Here is a 20,128-nt window from a genome sequence, read left to right on the forward strand (position 1 = left end):
AAACTTTGGTTGTTGTGGGTTTTTCGGGCTTCTTGGCCGTGTTCTGAAAGTGGTTCTTCCTAACGTTTCGCCAGTCTCTGTGGCCAGCATCTTCAGAGGACAGCAAACTGTACTGGTCAAAGACCAGCCACAAATAAAACATCGAAATATATAAATATACAGAGGTATTCAAAGATATTGGGATCAAATGCAAATACTTGGTTCTGAGGTGAACAACAACAGCATCAAAACATCTCCCCTAAAGCGATTCCAGAATGGATGAAAGGGGAAGGTTTCAGATATCCACCATGCCTGCTCAAATAAATTGTGAAACAATCTGCTAACATTTACTATTTGTACTTGGTAACTTGTGCTGAAAGTAGAGTGTGGACCTTTTGGGTTTTTTAATTATTATTAAAAATCCCATACTTCTCCATTCTAGGAATTCTGTCTAACAGACATATACAGTGGTGCCTCGCTTAACGGGTGCCCTGTTTAACAATGAAATCGCATAGTGATTAACTTTTGTGATCGCTTTTGCAATCGCTTTGCGATGTTTTAAATAGGGAAAAATCACTTTGTGATGATCGGTACCCTGTTTCGGTTACCGATCATCGCATAGCGATGATTTTAACAGCTGATCAGTGGTTCCAAAATGGCCACCGGGTTAAAAAAAAATGGCCGCCCAATGTTTTATGGCAGTGGTGTCGAACTGTGGCCCTCCAGATGTTCTTGGACTTCAACTCCCAGAAGCCTTCACCACCACCTCTGCTGGCCAGGATTTCTGGGAGTTGAAGGCCAAGAACTTCTGGAGGGCCACAGTTCGACACCACTGTTTTATGGGATGGTTTCCCCACTTACTGAGCAGCGAAAATGGCTGCCGTATGGAGGATTTTTGCTTTAAGGTGAGTTTTAAGCCCATAGGAATGTATTGAAGGGGTTTCAATGCATTCCTATGGGCTTTTTAATATCGCATAGCGACGAAATCGCTTTGCAGCGATTTTTGCTGCACGGATTATCGTCATTATGCAAGGCACCACTGTACCTACATGTGGTTCACCTTTTCCAAAAGAAGGTTCCCAGCTAAGCGTGGGGTGGGAAACTGAGGAAGCTTGGATGACCTAGGTCTAGATCCGTCTGAAAGCCTTCTCGTTGAGGCCTGTCTACCTCATGTGCCACATGTAGGTGTATGTCTGTCAGATGGAACTCCAAGGATCCAGAATTATGAAATTCTTAGTCCAAGAAATCTGAGAATACCATCCCTAGCTACAAATTTGATGCAAACATGGGGTTCTAATAGTGTATAGCCCACGTTCATACTTGAAGGAGGTGACTAAAGGTGTGCTGCTGAGGATGCCAAGGGTTTGGGGCCTTAAAAGTACTACAACACAGGCTTTCGTGACTGCCATGACCTTTCTTGAGGTCCATTGGATTCTGACCATGCAAGATGTTGATTTATTCCCATTTTTTTTTCTTTTATATGTTCCTTCACTGCATGGATGGGGATACAATAATTATTATTTTGGAAAATAAGACAGGCAGAATGATCAGAAGTTGTTTTTAATATTTGTAACCATGGGAAACGTCTGCTTAAAGGTTGTAGCTACATCCTGTTCCAGTGACGTGCATACACTCCTGGCAGCTGCCAGCGGGCAGGGTAGCCCCTTATTCTGCCCTTTCACTTAAAGGTAGAGCATAAGATCAAAGGGTTATTTTAGCCAATCCTAGTTATGATTGCTAACATGCGCTGGATTATGGAGAAAGCCTGGGAGTTCCAGAAAAAACATCTACTTGTGCTTCATTGACTACGCAAAAGCCTTTGACTGTGTCGACCACAACAAACGATGGCAAGCTCTTAAAGAAATGGGAGTGCCTGACCACCTTATCCGTATCCTGAGAAACCTATATGTGGGACAGGAAGCAACAGTTAGAGCTGGATATGGAACAACTGATTTGTTCAAAATTGGGAAAGGAGTATGACAAGGCTGTATATTGTCCCCTGGCTTATTTAACTTATATGCAGAATAGATCATGTGAAAGGCAGGTCTGGATGAATTCCAAACCGGAATTAAGATTGCCGGAAGAAATATCTACAACCTCCGATATGCAGATGATACCACTCTGGTGGCAGAAAGTGAGGAGGAATTAAGGAACCTTGTAATGAGGGTGAAAGAGGAGAGCACAAAAAATGGTCTGAAGCTCAACATCAAAAAAATTAAGATCATGGCCACTGGTCCCATCACCTCCTGGGAAATAGAAGGGGAAGATATGGAGGCAGTGACAGATTTTACTTTCTTGGGCTCCATGATCACTGCAGATGATGACAGCAGACGCAAAATTAAAAGACACCTGCTTCTTTAGAGGAAAGCGATGAGAAACCAAGACAGCATCTTAAAAAGCAATCACCTTGCCAACAAAGGTCCACATAGTCAAAGTTATGTTTTTTTCCAGTAGCAATGTATGGAAGTGAGAGCTGGACCATAAAGAAGGCTGATTTACGGAGAATTTGTGCTTTCCAATTGTGGTGCTGGAGAAGACTCTTCAGAGTCCCCTGGACTGAAAGGAGAACAAACATATCGATTTAAAAGAAATCAACCCTGAGTGCTCACTGGAAGGACAGATCCTGAAGCTGAGGCTCCAATACTTCTCATGAGAAGAGAAGACTCCCTGAAAAAGACCCTGATGTTGGGAAAGTGTGAAGGCAAGAGGAGAAGGGAATGACAGAGGACGAGATGGCTGGACAGGGTCATCAAAGCGACCAACATGAATTTGACCAAACTCTGGGAGGCAGTGGAAGGCAGGAGGGCCTGGCGTGCTCTGGTCCATGGGGTCACAAAGAGTCGGACATGACTTAACGACTAAACAAACACAACAAGTTATGATTAGGTAACTAGTATCCTATCTGTTTCTCTCATAATATACAGTACTATGTAATCATGCTAAGTCAATAAAAGAGCCCTTAGGGCATTGCCAGTTGGCTCCGCTGGCTTGGACTTTCACTATCAACTCCTTTGTTCTCTTAGACAATTAGCTTTCCTTTGTTCCGTGATCACCCACATGTAATGATGCTTTTCAAGACAATTGCCATTCCTTCATTTTTCTTCTGAGTGCTATAATTTCCCTCTTGTCTGTTTCCAGTTCTATTCTTTTTTATATTTTTCTTGCCAAAAGCATTAAATAAGAGGGGAAATAATGAAAAGGAGAAAAGCAGACAATTAAATAGCTGTGCTTCTCTTGGGAAGCTATAATCCAGATATGTGGTACTTGAACTACAGCGCAGAATGTAGGTTTGACAGTGCACTTAGATGACGGAGAAATCTATAAGGATATAAAAAGAAGGAAAGCGATTGCAGACACTTAGTATTTTTACTGAGCAGGCTAAGGCCCAGGTGAAAGTCCTTCCCTCCCCTAAAAGGTGAAATAAATCCATTTAATGGGCATGTGGTGTTCCTTGGAGTGGCTTTTTCCAACGATTCCACTCACGGTGCCCCATTCCCGCCATGACAGACAAGAAGGTGGTAACAAAGTATTACTTACTGAAGATCCTCATACTTGTGCTACTTCAGTTGGTTTAAGTTGCTGCTTTACTCTGTTTGTTTTTTTAAATGTCAATGAGCATAGAATAGATACATAAAGAAAAAGGAAACTAAACCATTTCTTTCTCTTCACTTTCTAGGAGACAATTTGGGAGAGCGTACAGCAGTAAAGTGATGCGCTTAAGGAGTGGTGACGTCTTGGACACCGGAAGCTGCCTCTAAAACTTCCAGTGGATTATAGAGGATTACTCTTGTGGTGACCCGGTGAAAGGAAGACTGGGAGATACTCTGGTGCCTATACACTAACCAAAAATGAAGGAGGACCACTGTTTACACACTGCCCTTATTTGTCTAGGAATGGTGTGCTACAGCCTTGCCACGATGACCGAAAAACAGAACCATTCGAGGCCATCACTCCATGGTCACCATGAAAAAGGGAAGGAAGGGCAAGTTCTCCGCCGTTCAAAAAGAGGATGGGTGTGGAATCAGTTTTTTGTAATAGAAGAGTATACAGGACCGGATCCTGTGCTAGTGGGCAGGGTAAGGTTATTATTTTTTTTCCCTATTTGCTCAAGAATTCCATTTTACCAAGAGCTTGTCAAAGTAACTTCTTTTTTGCCTTCTACTGAATCCCCTAAGCAGCGTGCTCTCTGACTGTGGTATCTGAGGGATTTTGAGAGTCATTGCCCAAACGACTAATCTTTCTAAGCTCTAATTTTTCTTCTTTAGAAGCTTTAAGAAACTGTATTATTTATCTTTTGAACCTCTTAATTGAACTGTTGCTTAAGCTAAATCCTCTCAAGAGCGGAAACTGAATTGTGTGCAAGGATTCCCTAGCACACTCTGTCCAACTGTGTCTCAGGGACAAGGCCATTTAGATGGAGCCCCCGAATGGCACAAAAGGTTTATTTTTATTATTTATTTATTTATTTATTTATTTGATTTATACCCCGCCCATCTGGTCTAAAAGACCACTCTTTTAATGCATCATTTTGTGGGACATCTCGTGTTGAGAAATATCGTGGAATGTACAACAGCTTGAAACCTGAACCATGAGATCTTGAATTGGTATTTGTGCCCCTTCTACCAGCCATGAACTTACTAGATCATTATGACCCACCATCACTTCTTAAAGCCATCTATACTTATAGACTTGTTACTGCAAGAAGGAATTCCTTAAGATCTGATTGCATGTAACAGTTACAGCAGGAGGTTTTCTCACCTCTCAGAACTTGCAGATTAATTTGCTTTTTTTTCTCTGATTGATTTTCAAGGCAGACATACATTTTCCCCTTAATAAGTCTCACATCTCAGTCACGAAATAGTCAGTCTTGTCTATCGAACACTGCCATGCTTGGTGCTCTGTAAGAAATGATGCATTAAAATCAGTTATAAAGAATTTATTTTATTTATTTATTTTTTATTTGTATCCCGCCCATCTGGTCTATGCGACCACTCTGAGCGGCTTCCAATATAATACAAACAATTAATAAAAACACATAGTTACATAAATCTACAAATGAAAATGTGGAAACCAAGAAAACAGAGTAAAAATAAATTAAAGAGAAATGAGAAGAGAGAATCAAGTATTGACTGGAGGGAAGGCCTGAATAAACATCCATGTTTTTACTTGGCTTTTAAAGATACCCAGCGTACGGGCCGCACGAATCTGTTCCAGAGGCGAGGAGCCACTGCCGAGAAGGCCTGATTTCGTGTCTTTTCCTTCCGGGCCTCTCTGGGCATCAGACATTATTTGGAAATAATGCCTTAAAACAAATGTGTCAATGTAAAACTCATCACTGCTTTGGGCAAATGCCAGGTGGGGGGAGGAATCTCCAAAACTAACAATCAGAATCTTATGATCAACTTACCTTTGCATAAGTTTGAGCAGCAAAATTCTGCTCCTTAATGAGATGCCATGTTCCTGATTGTGCGCCTGAACGTACAATCAGGCATGTACTGTATGCCCAAGAGTGTCAGCAGCACCTCATTAAAGAGCAGTAATTAGTCAGCCAGACTTACATGATTTCCTATATGCAAACATGAATTCTGGCCAATGTTTTTTTTAAAAAAACAATGTTTGAAAAATAACATTAGTAGGATTTTTACCTCCTAAAGATCTTAAGTGATACATTTTCTAGAGGGCACATGTAATTCCACCCTCCTTCTCTGTAAAAGAAAAAACACTTATATTTTCCTTTCAAAATAGGATTTCTACTAAGTACCTCGTCCAATTTGGACTATAATCCTCCTTCTAGTCTTTTAGTTAACACACCCTTGAGGCTATATTTCTTAGGGCTTCTGGGAGTTATAGTTCAAGACCATCAGGAGTCCCAAGGTTGGAAATAAGTTCTCCATGAAAAGCCACCTGAATGTCCCCCATTGTACTTTTTAAAGCAGCATGATAAGAGGTTTCAACTGAAAGTATAAGCGTGGTTGGAATGTTACTATGCTGTCCAAAATGGCCCCTGAGGTCATGATAATCAGTTGCTAAGAGAATGAAAAATGAAGAGGTACAGGGGGGCAGGGGAAACCAGCCAAATTGAAGCTCTACTGGTGCAATTCTTTTTTCTTTCTTTTTCTAACAACAAAAGTATTAAATTTGCCCCTTTCTCATCCCTTTGCAGCAGATAAAAGGTAAAGGTAAAGGTTCCCCTTGACAATTTTTGTCCAGTCATGTTCGACTCTAGGAGGCGGTGCTCATCCCCGTTTCCAAGCCATAGAGCCAGCGTTTTGTCCGAAGACAATCTTCCGTGGTCACATGGCCAGTGCGACTTAGACACGGAACGCTGTTACCTTCCCACCGAGGTGGTCCCTATTGATCTACTTGCATTTGCATGCTTTTGAACTGCTAGGTTGGCGGGAGCTGGGACAAGCGACGGGTGCTCATTCCGTTGCGTGGATTCGATCTTACGACTGCTTGGTCTTCTGACCCTGCAGCACAGGCTTCTGTGGTTTAGCCCACAGCGCCACCACATCCCCTCCATTTTGCAGCAGATAGGAGTGGTTTTATATAAAGCTTCTTTCCCCCACAATCAGTTGATCTGCTTCATTCAAATTGGGGAATTTGGACTGCCTCCCCCCTCCTGTAAGATGGGCACTTCAACTAGGGTAGCAGAGTTTCAGCGGTACATGTGAACGCCTCTTCGGTCTATAGAGACATTTTGGGAAGGAATCCATCTAGCTTCATTTTGTATGGAAGCTATTTGCTTCTGTTTTTGTTTGGAATAATACTCTTTTTCAAACATCATCCATGGGAGCCCAAAGCCAGTAATGTTTTTTTTCATTTGTTGGGCACTTGTGTTCAACTGATTTGGGTCGAACCGGAACTGGTTGTCGTCGTCGTCGTCGTCGTCGTCGTCATCATCATCATCATCATCATCATCATCATCATCATCATCATCATCATCATCATCATCATCATCATCATCATCATCATCATCAGTAGTAGTAGTAGTAGTAGTAGAATTGTTGGATAGCTCAATGGTTTAGACATCTGGCTGCAGAGCGAGAGGTTAGGTGTTTGATTCCTCATTGTGCCTCTTTGAAAGGGGCTGGCCTTGATGATCCATAGGGTCCTTTTCAGCTTTGCACTTCTAAGATGATGGTGGTGTTGATTTATTTCCACTTTTCCACTTAACCAGTGGTTCCAAACCTTACACCCATGTTGAAAAAAAGGGGGAAAGATGACAAAATTGATATAACAAAAGCCAGCCTGAATGTTGATGACACCCATGTTAGCAGCCAAGATGGTCTACAGCAGTGGTTCCGAACCTGGGGTCCCCAGATGTTCCTGGACTAAAACTTCCAGAAGCCTTCACCACTTAGCTGGGCTTCCCAGTGATTCCGGCAATTATAATCCAAGAATATCTGGGGACCCAAGGTTCAGAACCACTGCAATAAAAAGATAGTGCTTAAGGCAACTTACAAACTTCTTAATAGAATAAAAACAGATACAAATCACATTTAGCTGAAAATAATGAAATCATACCATCAGTCCCACTGTAAAGCTGCTAAAATCAAATAAATACAATAAAAACAATTAGAAATCAATAAAAAGTCCAGTTAAAACAATACCACGGGGATGGTTAGATATCATCAGCCAATTTAAGAGATGTGTCTTTACTCCCATCTTCAAATCTTTCAGCAACTCAGAGGGATTGTATTCCATAGTTTGGGAGCTGCATAGCAGAATCCCTTCTTTTCCAAGTGCTTGTTAGACGAGCCCTTGAAACTGAAGGTATTTTTAAGAGGTCCTTTCTTGAAAATCTTAACATTCCATAGAGGCTCATAATAAGAGCGGGTGTCTCTTAGACATCCAAGGCAGAAGCTGTTTGGGTCTTGAAAGATTAATACTAGAGGTGGGACATTTGGGTTAGCCCGCGTGGCAGAAAACACCAAGGGGGGGGGGCTTTTTTTTTTGTTTCTTAGCTTTTCATGGCTTTATGATAGACATCCTCTGAAAGACAGGAGATTTGGGACTCCAAAAGAGAATGAAAATTATAGATTTCTTTTTTATTTCATATTTTTGATTACTCTGCTTTTTTTTGTCTTTTATTTCACTGATATTTGGAGGAATTCCCCCACCCTTTCCTTTATTGCTGCCTGGAAATCCAGCCAGCCTTCCTTCAACTGGTAGACTAATATCTGCGCTGCTGGACTGAAGCTGTGTTAAGAAATGTTAAAGTCCCCCCCCCCCCCCCGTGTGTGCAGAATCCTAGTTGAGACTAACAGTTTGGTTTGGACCTTCCAAACAATTGACAGCCAGTGCAGGTCTTTCAGTATCAGGGATGTATGATCACAATGACGAATGCTGAGGTTTTAGTTTTTTAAAAAACCAACTGCTCCTGCACTGCAAGGGTTAAATGCTTGTTCCCTCCCCCCCCCATGGGCGGTATTAACAAATAAATACTTACTGGTCCTCCAATCCCCCATTGAGCTTAGACTGGTAATGGTCGCCATTGCACCCCTCCGCTGGACCACTGCACCAGCAGAGGGGAGTGCCAAAATCTGGGATCAGAGGACAAGTAAGTATTTCTCTATGGCGACTTACAGCTCGTGTGCCCACAGAGAGGGCTCTGTGTGCCAGCTGTGGCCCACGTGCCATAGGTTTGCCATCAGTGACCTAGATGCTGGGTATGACATCAGCTGTGGTGTCCTTAGCTATCTTCGGGATGGTCCTACAGTATGTAGAGCACGATGTATTAGTCAAGATGTGATATAACTAAGGCGTTGATGACTGTTTATATGTCAAGTTGACTTAGGAAAGGTTGTAGCTGGCACATTATGCAAATGCGGCCCTCATGACTGCTGCCACTTGGGAGTTCCATGAAAGGGCAGAGTCATAGAATCGTAGAATAATGGAGCTGGAAGAGGCCTATCAGGCCATTGAGTCCAACAAGTTAACTACTTTCAGTTCTCAATGCAAGAATCCAAATCAAAGTATATCTGACAGATGGCTGTCTAACTTTCTCTTAAACGCCTCCAGTGTTGGCGCACACTCCCTAGCTACAAACCTGAGCTGTCGGGATAACACAACTCCGTCTAGAACAGATTGAATCCCAACCCTCAAATCTGACGTTCTACTGACCAGGAGCACCTCGGTTCTTGTTTACCCTCCACAAGCCTGTTATCCATCTGAGGCAATGTTCAAGGGTCTTGATGGCTTCTTGGGTGTTGTGAGGCAAGGATCAATGGCAGCTCCTTGGGCGGCATAGCAAAGTTTCAGGATGCTGATCTTCCAGTCCAACTTTGTTTTAGTGTTACTTTTAAGGAGCATAATTAGGACTGGTTAGTTTGTTCTTTGGGTTCTGATTTGTGAAGTACCTACTGAGTTTGGCATGCATTTAGAAAAACTTATGTAAGCTTTGAGAAACAACATAGGCCATACTTCAAGTTTGGGAGGCCTAGTCAAAAATCTGACCAAACAGAAATTATTTGCCATAACTTCAGAAGATCCTTGGGAGAGCATAGCAAAAATCTAGCCAGACCTTTCCTTTCAGTGAAACATTCTTATGGTGTTATACTGAAGTAGCATAACTGGTTTTGGAGGGGAAATATAGGTCTCATCCATTTAGAAAGGGGGAGTGTGGACTGACAAATACTATAATTAATATGTTAATAATGTAAATTTAACAAGTTAACTGCCTTCAATTTTGAATGTTAATAGCAATGAGATAGAAATTGTGGAATTAAATTTAACTTCAGCTAATTAATTTTAGACCTAATGTTCCAAGCACTGGCTCTAATCTGTAATGTTTCATTTAGCCCTCAGTCTAAATTTAACACTTCTAAAGTTAAGACAGGAAATCTATCTGTGTCACCCTAATAAGCTCCTAGGAGAAAGCATGGAATAAAATTCATAGATGAACACACCACAGCTGAAATCCTGTTGCTTTTTCATGAATGTCGCATAACGTTCTAGCCAGCACATAATGAGACACCACTGGGATTCTTGAATGGGTGCCTCCAAGAATTGCTGCAGCGACTCATTAATTGCTGGCTAGAAGGGAGTGAATATTACTCTTTTTGTCTTCCGCATGCTTAAAATAGCAATGGGGTGTTAGTTACAGTGTGGAATATATCCAGAGATGTTCCTGTTATGCTTAAGTTAAATTCTAGGTAGCAGATCAAAACATTTTTATTTGTACAAGGAACAGAGGAAGCTGCCTTATAGTAGTCCATTCTGTTTGTTCATCTGATCCAGAAATGTTTACTCTGATGAGAAATTTATCTTTGGAATCATAAGCAGAATTCTTTCCTCACCGACGGATCTCTGGCCTGTTTAAACTGGAAAAATCAAAAGACTACATCCGGACCTTTTGCCAGGTTTAAAGTAGCATTACTGTCTTTATCAGTAATGCTTTTATGCTTTATGATTATGTTGTGTTTTGACTGTTTATAACTGGGTCGTTTTGCATTTTGTATTTACCACATTCCATTAATACTTTGGGAGACTGCCTTGTAAAATTCTTCCAAATGAAAAGAATACATTTAACAGATTGACTAGAATGTCTCTAGTCTATTCTGTCCCCAAAACTGAGTCAGAAAATTCAGAACAAATCTAAGTCGCTGTGATGATCTTATGCTGTAACTTTTACATGTTCCAAAAGGAAGCACAGAAGGGGGGGGGGGGGAATCAAAGAACCTTCATTCAGATTGTGAAGATCAGGGAATTCGAGAAAACTGATTTCAAATAAATTATTTCAATTTTTATAGTTCTTTGGATTTCTCAGTGCCTACCTCATATTTTTTAAAGTTTAAAATGTGTATAATATGGAAAACACCACACAAGAACATTTGGGACCTGAGCATCTAAAGGAGTACCTCCTTCTTCATGTACCTGCTTGGAGCTTCAGATATCTGTGGAAGCTTTATAAATGAAGTGAATTGGATAGCTACATGATAGTTTTCAAGAGGCTGGCTATACAGCATAAAATATCTAGGTCTTGTGATATTTTAAAGTTGTTCTTGTTGTAGAGTTTTGAATTTCTGGTAAAATTCTCCTTTTTGCTATGCAGTAGAAGGACAGAGACCCACAAAGGAGAATAGCTACAGCCTATTTGGATAGGTTGGGTAGGTGGGGCTCATCAGCAATGGAAGGCAGCCCATCTAGGAGAAGGAAAACTCTGATTTCAAACCTCCACTGCCTTGTGGCTATATCCACTCATGGAAAAGGCTTCAGGAGTTAACCTCGAGGCAAAATCTGGAGACGGAGTCCCGAAGGCAGTTCGTGTTGTTCTGGCAACTCTTGTGACGTTGCTGGAACCAGTTGTATTGGCTCTTGCCTTTCCATTGGACCATTTCAGCAATGTGGAGAGGGGGGATCTGCTGCTTGGGTAACAGCCTATCCTCCATATTACTTTACTTTACCCAGGCTTCATGCTCCGGAGAGGACACTCCTCGATTCAGAGCATGAATCTCTCAAGACTGAAGGATGGCTATGGGGGGATTTGGGTAGTCCACCCCTTTCTCATTAACTGGCTGTTAAAGTTTCAACAACTCACATTTGTAGGAAAAAGAATTTTTAAAAAACATTTCTTAAAATTACAAATTTCTGCATGCTTCTTTCCTTTCTGCACATATACTTGGCAACCCGCTGAGTGTATCAGCAGCAAACAACAGTGCCATCAACCAGGGAAAGAGAGGGAAAGAAAAACTCAGCAGAGAGGCGGAGCTCTCCTTGAATTCAAAGGCTGGAAGGAATGATTGGTTAGTGCTGGCCAATCATCCAAGGCCAAGGGGGAAAAAAGTCCCTGCCAGTCAAACAAACTGCAGGCAGCATGTGAGATTGCAAATAAAACTCCAACAGTTTTACTCAGCATAACCTTTTGAGGACTGCAGCACTGTTGTTAGATGCATGAAGTAAAGTTCCAGAAAGAAGCAGACTTTTATACACTGGTATTGAAGGAATGTGGCATGTCAGAAGGCAATACTATGGTTATGATCTTAATCGTGACCGTTAAAAATTGCCCAACAGTCACAGCTATCCAACAGTTGATAGAGAATAAGTAGATATTGTGAAGGGCTCTTGCCCAACATGCCAGTGAAAAATCTATCCAAGCATAGATAAGCAAAATCGAGGCATACATGGTGAAGAAATGTCAGGGTACAGACCAGGTATAAGAGAAGGGTTTTCACCTCTGGATGTGCAATGTTGGCGGTGGATTGAAATCAGAAGTGATGGTAGGAGTAAGGTGAAAGTAAAGGTCCCCCTTGACATTTAGTCTAGTCGTGTCCGACTCTAGGGCACGGTGCTCATCCTTGTCTTCACCCCATAGAGCCAGTGTTTGTCTGAAGACAGTTTCCGTGGTCACGTGGCCAGCACAACTAGACATGGTGGTACCTATTTATCTACTCACATTTACATGCTTTCAAACTGCTAGGTTGGCAGGAGCTGGGACAAGCGATGGGAGCTCGCTCTGTTGCGTGGATTCGATCTTATGAATGCTGGTGTTCTTACCTTGCAGCACAGAGTCTTCTGCGGTTTAACCCACAGCGCCACCACATCCCTCTGATGATAGGGGGCATGACTGCAAAAAAAAAATTAAAGCTGTTGCAGAAGCTAGAAGTAATACCAAACAAGACAAAGGACCTCTCTAGTTGCAGCACCCACTTACGGAATGTTTTTTCTTGGCACCCACACTGTTGTCTTTACAGTGCAAAGTACAGGCAATTTTCCTTTCTAAGGCATTTTAGCTGCTGTTTATTGTGTGCTGAGTCTTTATGTTCGCATCATGAAATCTACACTTCGGTTCGCAGATAAACAAAGCCTTCATTTCACTAATAAAGAGCTTGTGAGAAATGCGTGTCTCAGAGTAAAAGACATTGACAAATGTTTTGCTTTTTGCCGGTTTTGTTTGTTTTTGAAGTACAAACCCGTGCCGAAACAGGATGGCATTAACTTGTGTTTGAAAAAAAATGTGAATGTTATAAGAAATTAAACATATGCATTTATTCATCCATGCTACTGAGTGGCGATAGGTTTGAACTGGGAAAATGTAACATGATGTGCTAATATATATATCCTGAGTGCGTACAATATTGTGTGTTATCATAGCCCAAAGGACCTCAAACACAGATACAAAAAGGCTTGAATAAGATGTTCTGGTTTCTCAAACCAGAGTTACAATTGGGGGAAAACATAACGTAGTGAGGATTGACTATACAGTAGGACTCCCTTATCTGTGAGAACAGTATCCACTGATTCAGTTATCCACAGTCTGATAATATTAAAAATATTAAAAGAAAAATTAAAAATATATATTCCTAATGATCAGATTGTCAGAACTGGCCACTAGAGGGAGCCAGATACCATGCTATGTATAGCATTATTTATTATAATAGGGTTTGCTATATTCCACATTTTTCAGCATCCATTGATACTGTTCCCTGGCGGATATGGGGGTCCTGCTATATCTCAAAGCCCAAAAGAAACTTGGAGGGCACGAAGAATAGAAAAATCCTATTAAGTTATCTGAAATGGTTTATGCCAACATTTTGCTCCCAAAATCTTATGTGGCATTCTGAATCAAAGTTTGAATTAGTTACTGTGTTGAACTGTAGCTCTGGAGAACTCTGGAAGACATAGCTTAAAAATGGAACCTTTAAAAAAAATCTAAATATGCACACAGACTTTCTTTTATAAAAGACACTATAGATGATCTGTACAAGAGGGACATACTCATGATGAGATGATTTCTTGATGAGAAAAGAAACAAAAAAAAAACCACTAGGCACAGGCTTCGAAAGCAGGGACAGAGAGATCAGTCGAAAGCTTCACAACAACTGTTGTTGGCGAAACATCTTTTTCAAACAGGATGTTAGGCCTGTCCAGGGCATGGAGTCTGTCAACTGGGCCTTCTCTCCAGGTGATCCCAACTTAGGTGTCTATAAGGCCCGGAACTTGCAGGTAGGATTCCCAGAAAGGAGAATTATGGGATTTGTAGTCCAATCAATCCAAATTGCACATTCCCTACTCATCATGTTGTGTCCCTGTCAGGCAGATGTTAAAGATGAGGACACTCTGAGGAGAAAAAAAAAGATCTGGCAACTTTTATCATGGTTGAATGAGCAAAGATTCAGAATCAGTATTTTGAGGGGCTCTGCTTCACTTGCATTTGCAATGGATTTTGATTTTAAAAAAGAGCAAATCTCAAATTGTTTCTCTGCTGCCCAAGTTTTGAAAATCATTGAATACTTTTTTTAAAAAATCGGTTGATATTTACCTCTTAGGTTTTTTTTATATGATTGGATTGAATTCATTATTTTAAAAAAGTGTCATTCAGACTTTTTTTTTTAAAAAAAGAATTCAACCCATTCTTTAAAAAGCAAAAAAAAAGGTTGAATATCAACCATGTGCTCTAAAAAGCAGGTTCACTTTGCTTTACCCAGGATGTGATGGAGTTTTCCAAGGAACTCCAGAAAATGTCCTGAAAGCTCTATTTACATCAGCTGTATTAGATCAGAGATACTGAGAGCTAATCTCTGAACACTGAAAGAGCTCATCAGGAGTCAAATGTGGGCAAAGCTAAGATTGTCCCAAATTCCTACATTATAGATACACAGGAAGTCATGGAACCAATTCCTATAGCATTATGGAAGTTAAGAGAGCAGGTTTCCTTTAGTCCGTGATTTCATTTAGTCCATTAATTGCTTTACTGCCATTCATTAAAATATCACAATGGGCATTAAGTAGCTGAGAAACTGGAAATTAGGTGGAAGCCGATGGGTGGTTTCTTTGCTGGTGCTTCACAGTTCCATGATCTATTTTCTTTTTAGACTATTATAAATTATAATTTTAGACTATTATAACCTTATTCATTAAAAATATGTCCAGAAGTCATTTGGAATCAGTTTTATGTACCAAAAAATTCAGAGTAAAACTCAATTTTCTTCCTGTCTTTTGTCCGTGGTGGGTGGAATAAAAAGCCATTGGAAATCCCCCCCCTCTCTCTCTTCACTGCTTCTTTGTCCTTCACTTCATTTGTCCTTCATATGCTTTTATTTCCTTTCTGTTTGGTTTTGTCTGTGTATCTGTAAATAAATACATGATCAAATAAATAAAAATATGTCAAATTGATTTGTTTGCTTTGAAATACCAATGGGCATATGTACTTTGGATTTTACAGCTTCATTCAGATATTGATTCTGGAGATGGGAACATCAAATACATTCTCTCAGGTGAAGGAGCGGGAATCATTTTTGTTATCGATGACAAATCAGGGAACATCCACGCAACAAAGACACTGGACCGGGAAGAAAGAGCTCAGTACACATTAACGGCTCAAGCGGTGGACAGGAATACCAACCGACCCCTGGAGCCACCTTCAGAATTCATTGTCAAAGTTCAAGATATCAATGACAACCCCCCTGAATTTCTGCATGAAAACTACCATGCCAATGTACCAGAAAGGTCCAACGTAGGTATGTAACAAAAGAATTTGATGCAGATATTGTGGTGGCAAGCTGAAACACTCACCCAGTTTGCTGTTTCCCTAAGGGTCTTAACTACATGAAGTTCCCCAGTTTAGTCACAGGTCTTTTTCCCAACTCCCTCCATTAACAACAACAACAACAACAACAACAAAATCAGCTATGAATTGCCTATTTTTATGCTACAGTGGTACCTTTACTTACAGACTTAATCCATATTGGAACAGGGTTCGTACGTTGAAAAGTTCGTAAGTCGAGGCAAACTTTTCCATAGGAATGCATTGGAAACCATTTAATTCGTACCTGCTGTTTTTCGTTTGTATGTCGAGGTGCTGTTCGTGGGTAGAGGTTAATCTGTACTCTACCACTAGGAGGAGAATTTTTTTTATTATGTTTTCTTCTTTTGACCTAAGATGAACTTAGGTCAAAAAAAGGGCAGGAAAGATTTGTTTTTTTGTAAGTCGATGCTCTGTTCATAAGTCGAAGTGACTTTTTGTGAACAGAGCCGTTTGTAACTCAAATCGTTTGCAAGTGGAGACGTTCTTAAGTCAAGGTACCACTGTATTTCACAAATCATATTTTTTTTTCACTTTGAGAGGGTTTTTTGGGGGGGGGGAGGTAAGTGTGGCCTGCAGATGTCTGAAGCCTCTGGAGAATGAGGTGAATATGACTCTGAGGTGTCTCACCGCTGCTATTCCTGCACTGGGCTTATGTTTATGATAACTAACATTCATCACAAGAAGTGTGTGTGGTGATAAATCTGTGTCTTGACTATAGATCTTCGCTTATTTCCTTCTTCCAGATGACAATGAAGAATTTCAGAATTTTTCTCCCTGTTAGTCAAGATTATGAGAGTTTTGTGCCTTTTAAATTTCATTTTATTTTGTGTTTTGCACATTTTAGTGATAAATTAATCAAAGTAGGCTCTCCCCCCTCCCCCGCAAACAAAATAGGCATTTTGGACTTAAACTTTGTACAGTACATTATATTGAAATTCTTGTCATTTACACTGAAAACCTTGCAGTTATAAATAGAGGGAAACACCTGCACATTAAAAACACATTTTTTCCGTTTTGGTGGTGGCTACTGGTGGCAAAAAAAAAAAAACAACAGCTGTTCTTTGCGTTCCCATGAAAAATCCTGCAAAATATGTGTTTTGATGGCATGTCTCAATGTGTCCTTGGGCTTCATTACATCAATTTATATTTTAGGTGATGTCTCTCAGATGATATGACTCCCTGCTCAAAAAGAGTTAAAATGGCATGGGTAATTCCGGGCTGTAGAGGGAATTATGGAGAGGGTTAACTTTATTATAGATTAAAAATAACACGAAACAAATATATAATCCTCATCTTCCCCAAAAACGGGGGGGGGGGGGAATCTGACTGCCTTTTCTCACTAGCAATCAGTTCTTGTCTAGAAATACCGTTATTTAGTTTCTATATAATTTTTATATACATACACGCAGAAGGATTGCTATCGATGTCTATTACATTACTACTTTCTTCCAAAGATTAAAATTAGAAGGAGAAAGTATGCATCTTAATCTTAACATTTTGGTTACTTGAAGGCATCACTCCTCCCATACATTGCAACCAAAAGCGCTCATCTGAGGCCCTCCCTCACATGCCCTTGCCAAGTGAGGTACCCGAAGGGGTGGGTAGTGGGGCCACAAGAGATTCCCCATCCAGGAAAAAATAATGTTCTTTCTGGAGCAAAGTGGAAACTTTTTAAAGAGTGCCAGGTATTTTACAACATGGTTATGAACATGGCATTCTGGGCATTTGGAAATTTAAATAATGTAGTAATTAAATAAATGAATAGAGGGGTTTCTGTTGGCACTAGGAGTTCCTTGAAACCGGAGGGCTTGACTGAAAGTTTTCCTCTCAGCCACAATATAGCATTTACCTATCTCCAGTCACAAGGAATTGAGATCATTCAAGCATAACTCTCTTGGGGATATGCCTGCCTTGACCACTAATCTTGCCTATGGAGTACAGCTGGCGGAGGTGGCATCTACATTGGCTTGTCTTGACTCCCCCCATATCAACCTTATCCTTTATTGTGTTTCTTTGTTTCTCCAGAGTATGATGAAATATTTAAAACTGGTTGATCTTCAACTGTGTTTTTCCCTTCTACAAATTCAGCCAAAGTAATTTTCCACTTATGTAGATAATTATTATGCATATAATATCTAAAATACTGGGGAGGAAGAGTGTTGTGAGAAGACATGTTAATGATTACCCCAAACAATTGCCAAAGGGTAAGAGGGGGAATATATTTAGTGAAATGGAACTTACTCAACTGTGTACTTCGAGAAATTAATTGGCCAGAGATTCCCATAATCCCTGACACAGCTGGTGGGTAACCATTGGTGATTTAGTAGTAGAAGCTCTCACTGAGATGTGGGACTTGAGTTTTCCAGCGCCTAATTACTAAATAATCTCCCTTATTGCTTTTGTTTAAATTAACGAATTGTGGAAACTTACTGTCTAGTGAAACATGGGGATAGGTGGATTGTACATGTGCATTTAATTCTGAAATGTGTCCTCCCCAATTTATATTTTTAGGTACTTCTGTAATTCAGGTGACCGCTTCAGATGCTGATGATCCTACCTATGGAAATAGTGCCAAACTAGTTTATAGTATCCTTGAAGGTCAGCCGTACTTCTCTGTGGAAGCACAAACAGGTATTGCAAAACAATGATTCTAACTGCAAGAGAATGAATGGAACTTCAACACTTGCTAGTACAGGGTGGGTGTCTGTCTCGATGCTCAGCTGCCACTCCTATCACTGCTGATCACTAGAGATGGGCATTATTTTTTTAAAAAAAGAATCATCAAATTAGTTTTTAAAAATCACTGATTCATCAATTTGTATTTGTACAAATCAATGGCCCAACAAATACGAATCACTGAATTTTTAGTGACTTTTTATTTGTTGATCTGTTTGGCTATAACATGCCCTCCCCTGCATATAGAGACACCAAAACTGCGCAGAAGCCTTCCCTGGCTCTTCTCTACAGTCTCTCCAAGTTTGGTGATGATTGGTTTCCCCCATGTCAGCTACTAAAGGGCACATTATTGGGGGGAACCACTTTGTGGGTGTATAACTCAGATGTCTGAGATCCAGTCTTCAACAAACTTGGAAGGCCTATAGAGGAGAACCAGGGAAGCTTCCCCACAAATGTGGGGTTTTAAAGTCAAAAACAATGATTTCATGAATCAAAATGAATCACATTTTTTTCCTGATTTCTGCCCATCTCTACTAATCACTGATCATGCTGCCCAGCATCCAACAATTTCTAGAGAACCATAGGGACTAAATTTAATTATTTCCAACTAGAACAGGCCCTCTGAATGAACTGGACTTGTTAGCTATTATCAAAGTTCGAGGTATCAGTGACAACCCCCTGGATTTGCTTTTTCCAAAGAAGTAACCATGTTAGTTAGTCTTAGTATGCTTGGAAAACTAAAAGGGGAAAAAAGGAGGTGACAAAAGACTAATCAGTTTATTTCAAAATCCATGTGTCCATTGACACTAGGAGTACAAATATATGCTCCCCATTTTTATTCAGTGGCATTGAGATTCATGTCTAGGTGAGAATATCAGTTGTGTCCAGCAAGCAGAAGGGCACTGCTGGCAGTAATGCCAGATAACAAATTATAGGAGGAACAGGTAAATAAATCTAGTTGACACTACTGGGACTCTTGACAATTCTGCCAGGGTTGATACAGCAGCACAAGTGCCATCTAAGTTTGTGACAGGGACTTTTCTCAACTCCACCTCCATATTGTGTTTGTTTTGTGACCCTGTCAGAAACTTAGATGCCACTTATGTCCCCAATGCTACAAAATATCCACCCACCCCCTGCTTCCCTCCTTACTTTTGTCATCCGTTGCATCGGTTTCAAGAAATCTGTTCTAATGTTGATGAAAATTAGATTTAGCTCCAGGTTTGCCAGCCCACATTTGAATGACCTGGGTGAGATTGCTTTACAAATCTCATGAACAGAAAGCCATTCCCAGCTTCTAAATTAAGAAGAAGAAGAAGAAGAAGGTGGAGGCATACTTCTGTTGTATTTTTTTTCTTCCTTTAATATCTACGACACATTCAGAGACCCCAGAAGGAAAAGGAGAAGCCCAGTTTGGGGTGGAGGGTCTCTTCCCAGAAGACATTGAATGGCTATAGAAGTGCTACAAACTCATCATCCCCTTAAACCCTCAGCATTCTCCTTTCAGAGGGTTTGCTAAGGTCTGGTTGACCTGCAGGACCTGGAGTGAAAAAGACAAAAAAAATTGAAAGTACTCAGTATCCAGATAAAGTATCTGATTTTACTGTCCAATCTGTGTAGAAGGACCTCTGAGGAAAATAATATTAATTTGTCATGCATCTGAAACACATTGTCAGCACTATTCTCTCCAATTTTAGATCAAAGGTGAAATGTTATATTTACAGTTGGCTATATGTCTAATATAAATGTTATATTTACAGCCAAATGTCAGCCATGCATTTTGGTCTGCAAAGACAGGGAATTAGAGGTCAAAGTGTGTTGCTGTGAGGTGGTGGTTCATCCATGGATGTGGACTTTCACACACTTTTGAACTGCAACTCTCATTGTGTCACCACTGACACAGCTGGCTAGAGCTGTTGGGAGTTCCTATCCTACAACATCTGG

At 40.5% G+C, this 20,128-nt stretch overlaps 1 protein-coding gene across 1 annotated transcript in view; it reads left to right on the forward strand.

Moving 5' to 3' along the window:
* The window catches only part of CDH11 (cadherin 11), a 165,204-nt gene that overhangs the window by 103,548 nt on the left and 41,528 nt on the right, over nt 1-20,128 (forward strand). Inside the window, exons 3-5 of the mRNA XM_020813987.3 lie at nt 3,656-4,055; nt 15,146-15,440; nt 18,020-18,139. Coding sequence (XP_020669646.3) covers nt 3,828-4,055; nt 15,146-15,440; nt 18,020-18,139 — 643 coding nt within the window. The 5' untranslated portion in view covers nt 3,656-3,827. The remainder of the gene's footprint in view (nt 1-3,655; nt 4,056-15,145; nt 15,441-18,019; nt 18,140-20,128) is intronic.

The sequence above is a fragment of the Pogona vitticeps genome, chromosome 10, assembly GCF_051106095.1.
Source record: "Pogona vitticeps strain Pit_001003342236 chromosome 10, PviZW2.1, whole genome shotgun sequence".
NCBI classification, from domain to species: Eukaryota; Metazoa; Chordata; class Lepidosauria; order Squamata; family Agamidae; genus Pogona; species Pogona vitticeps.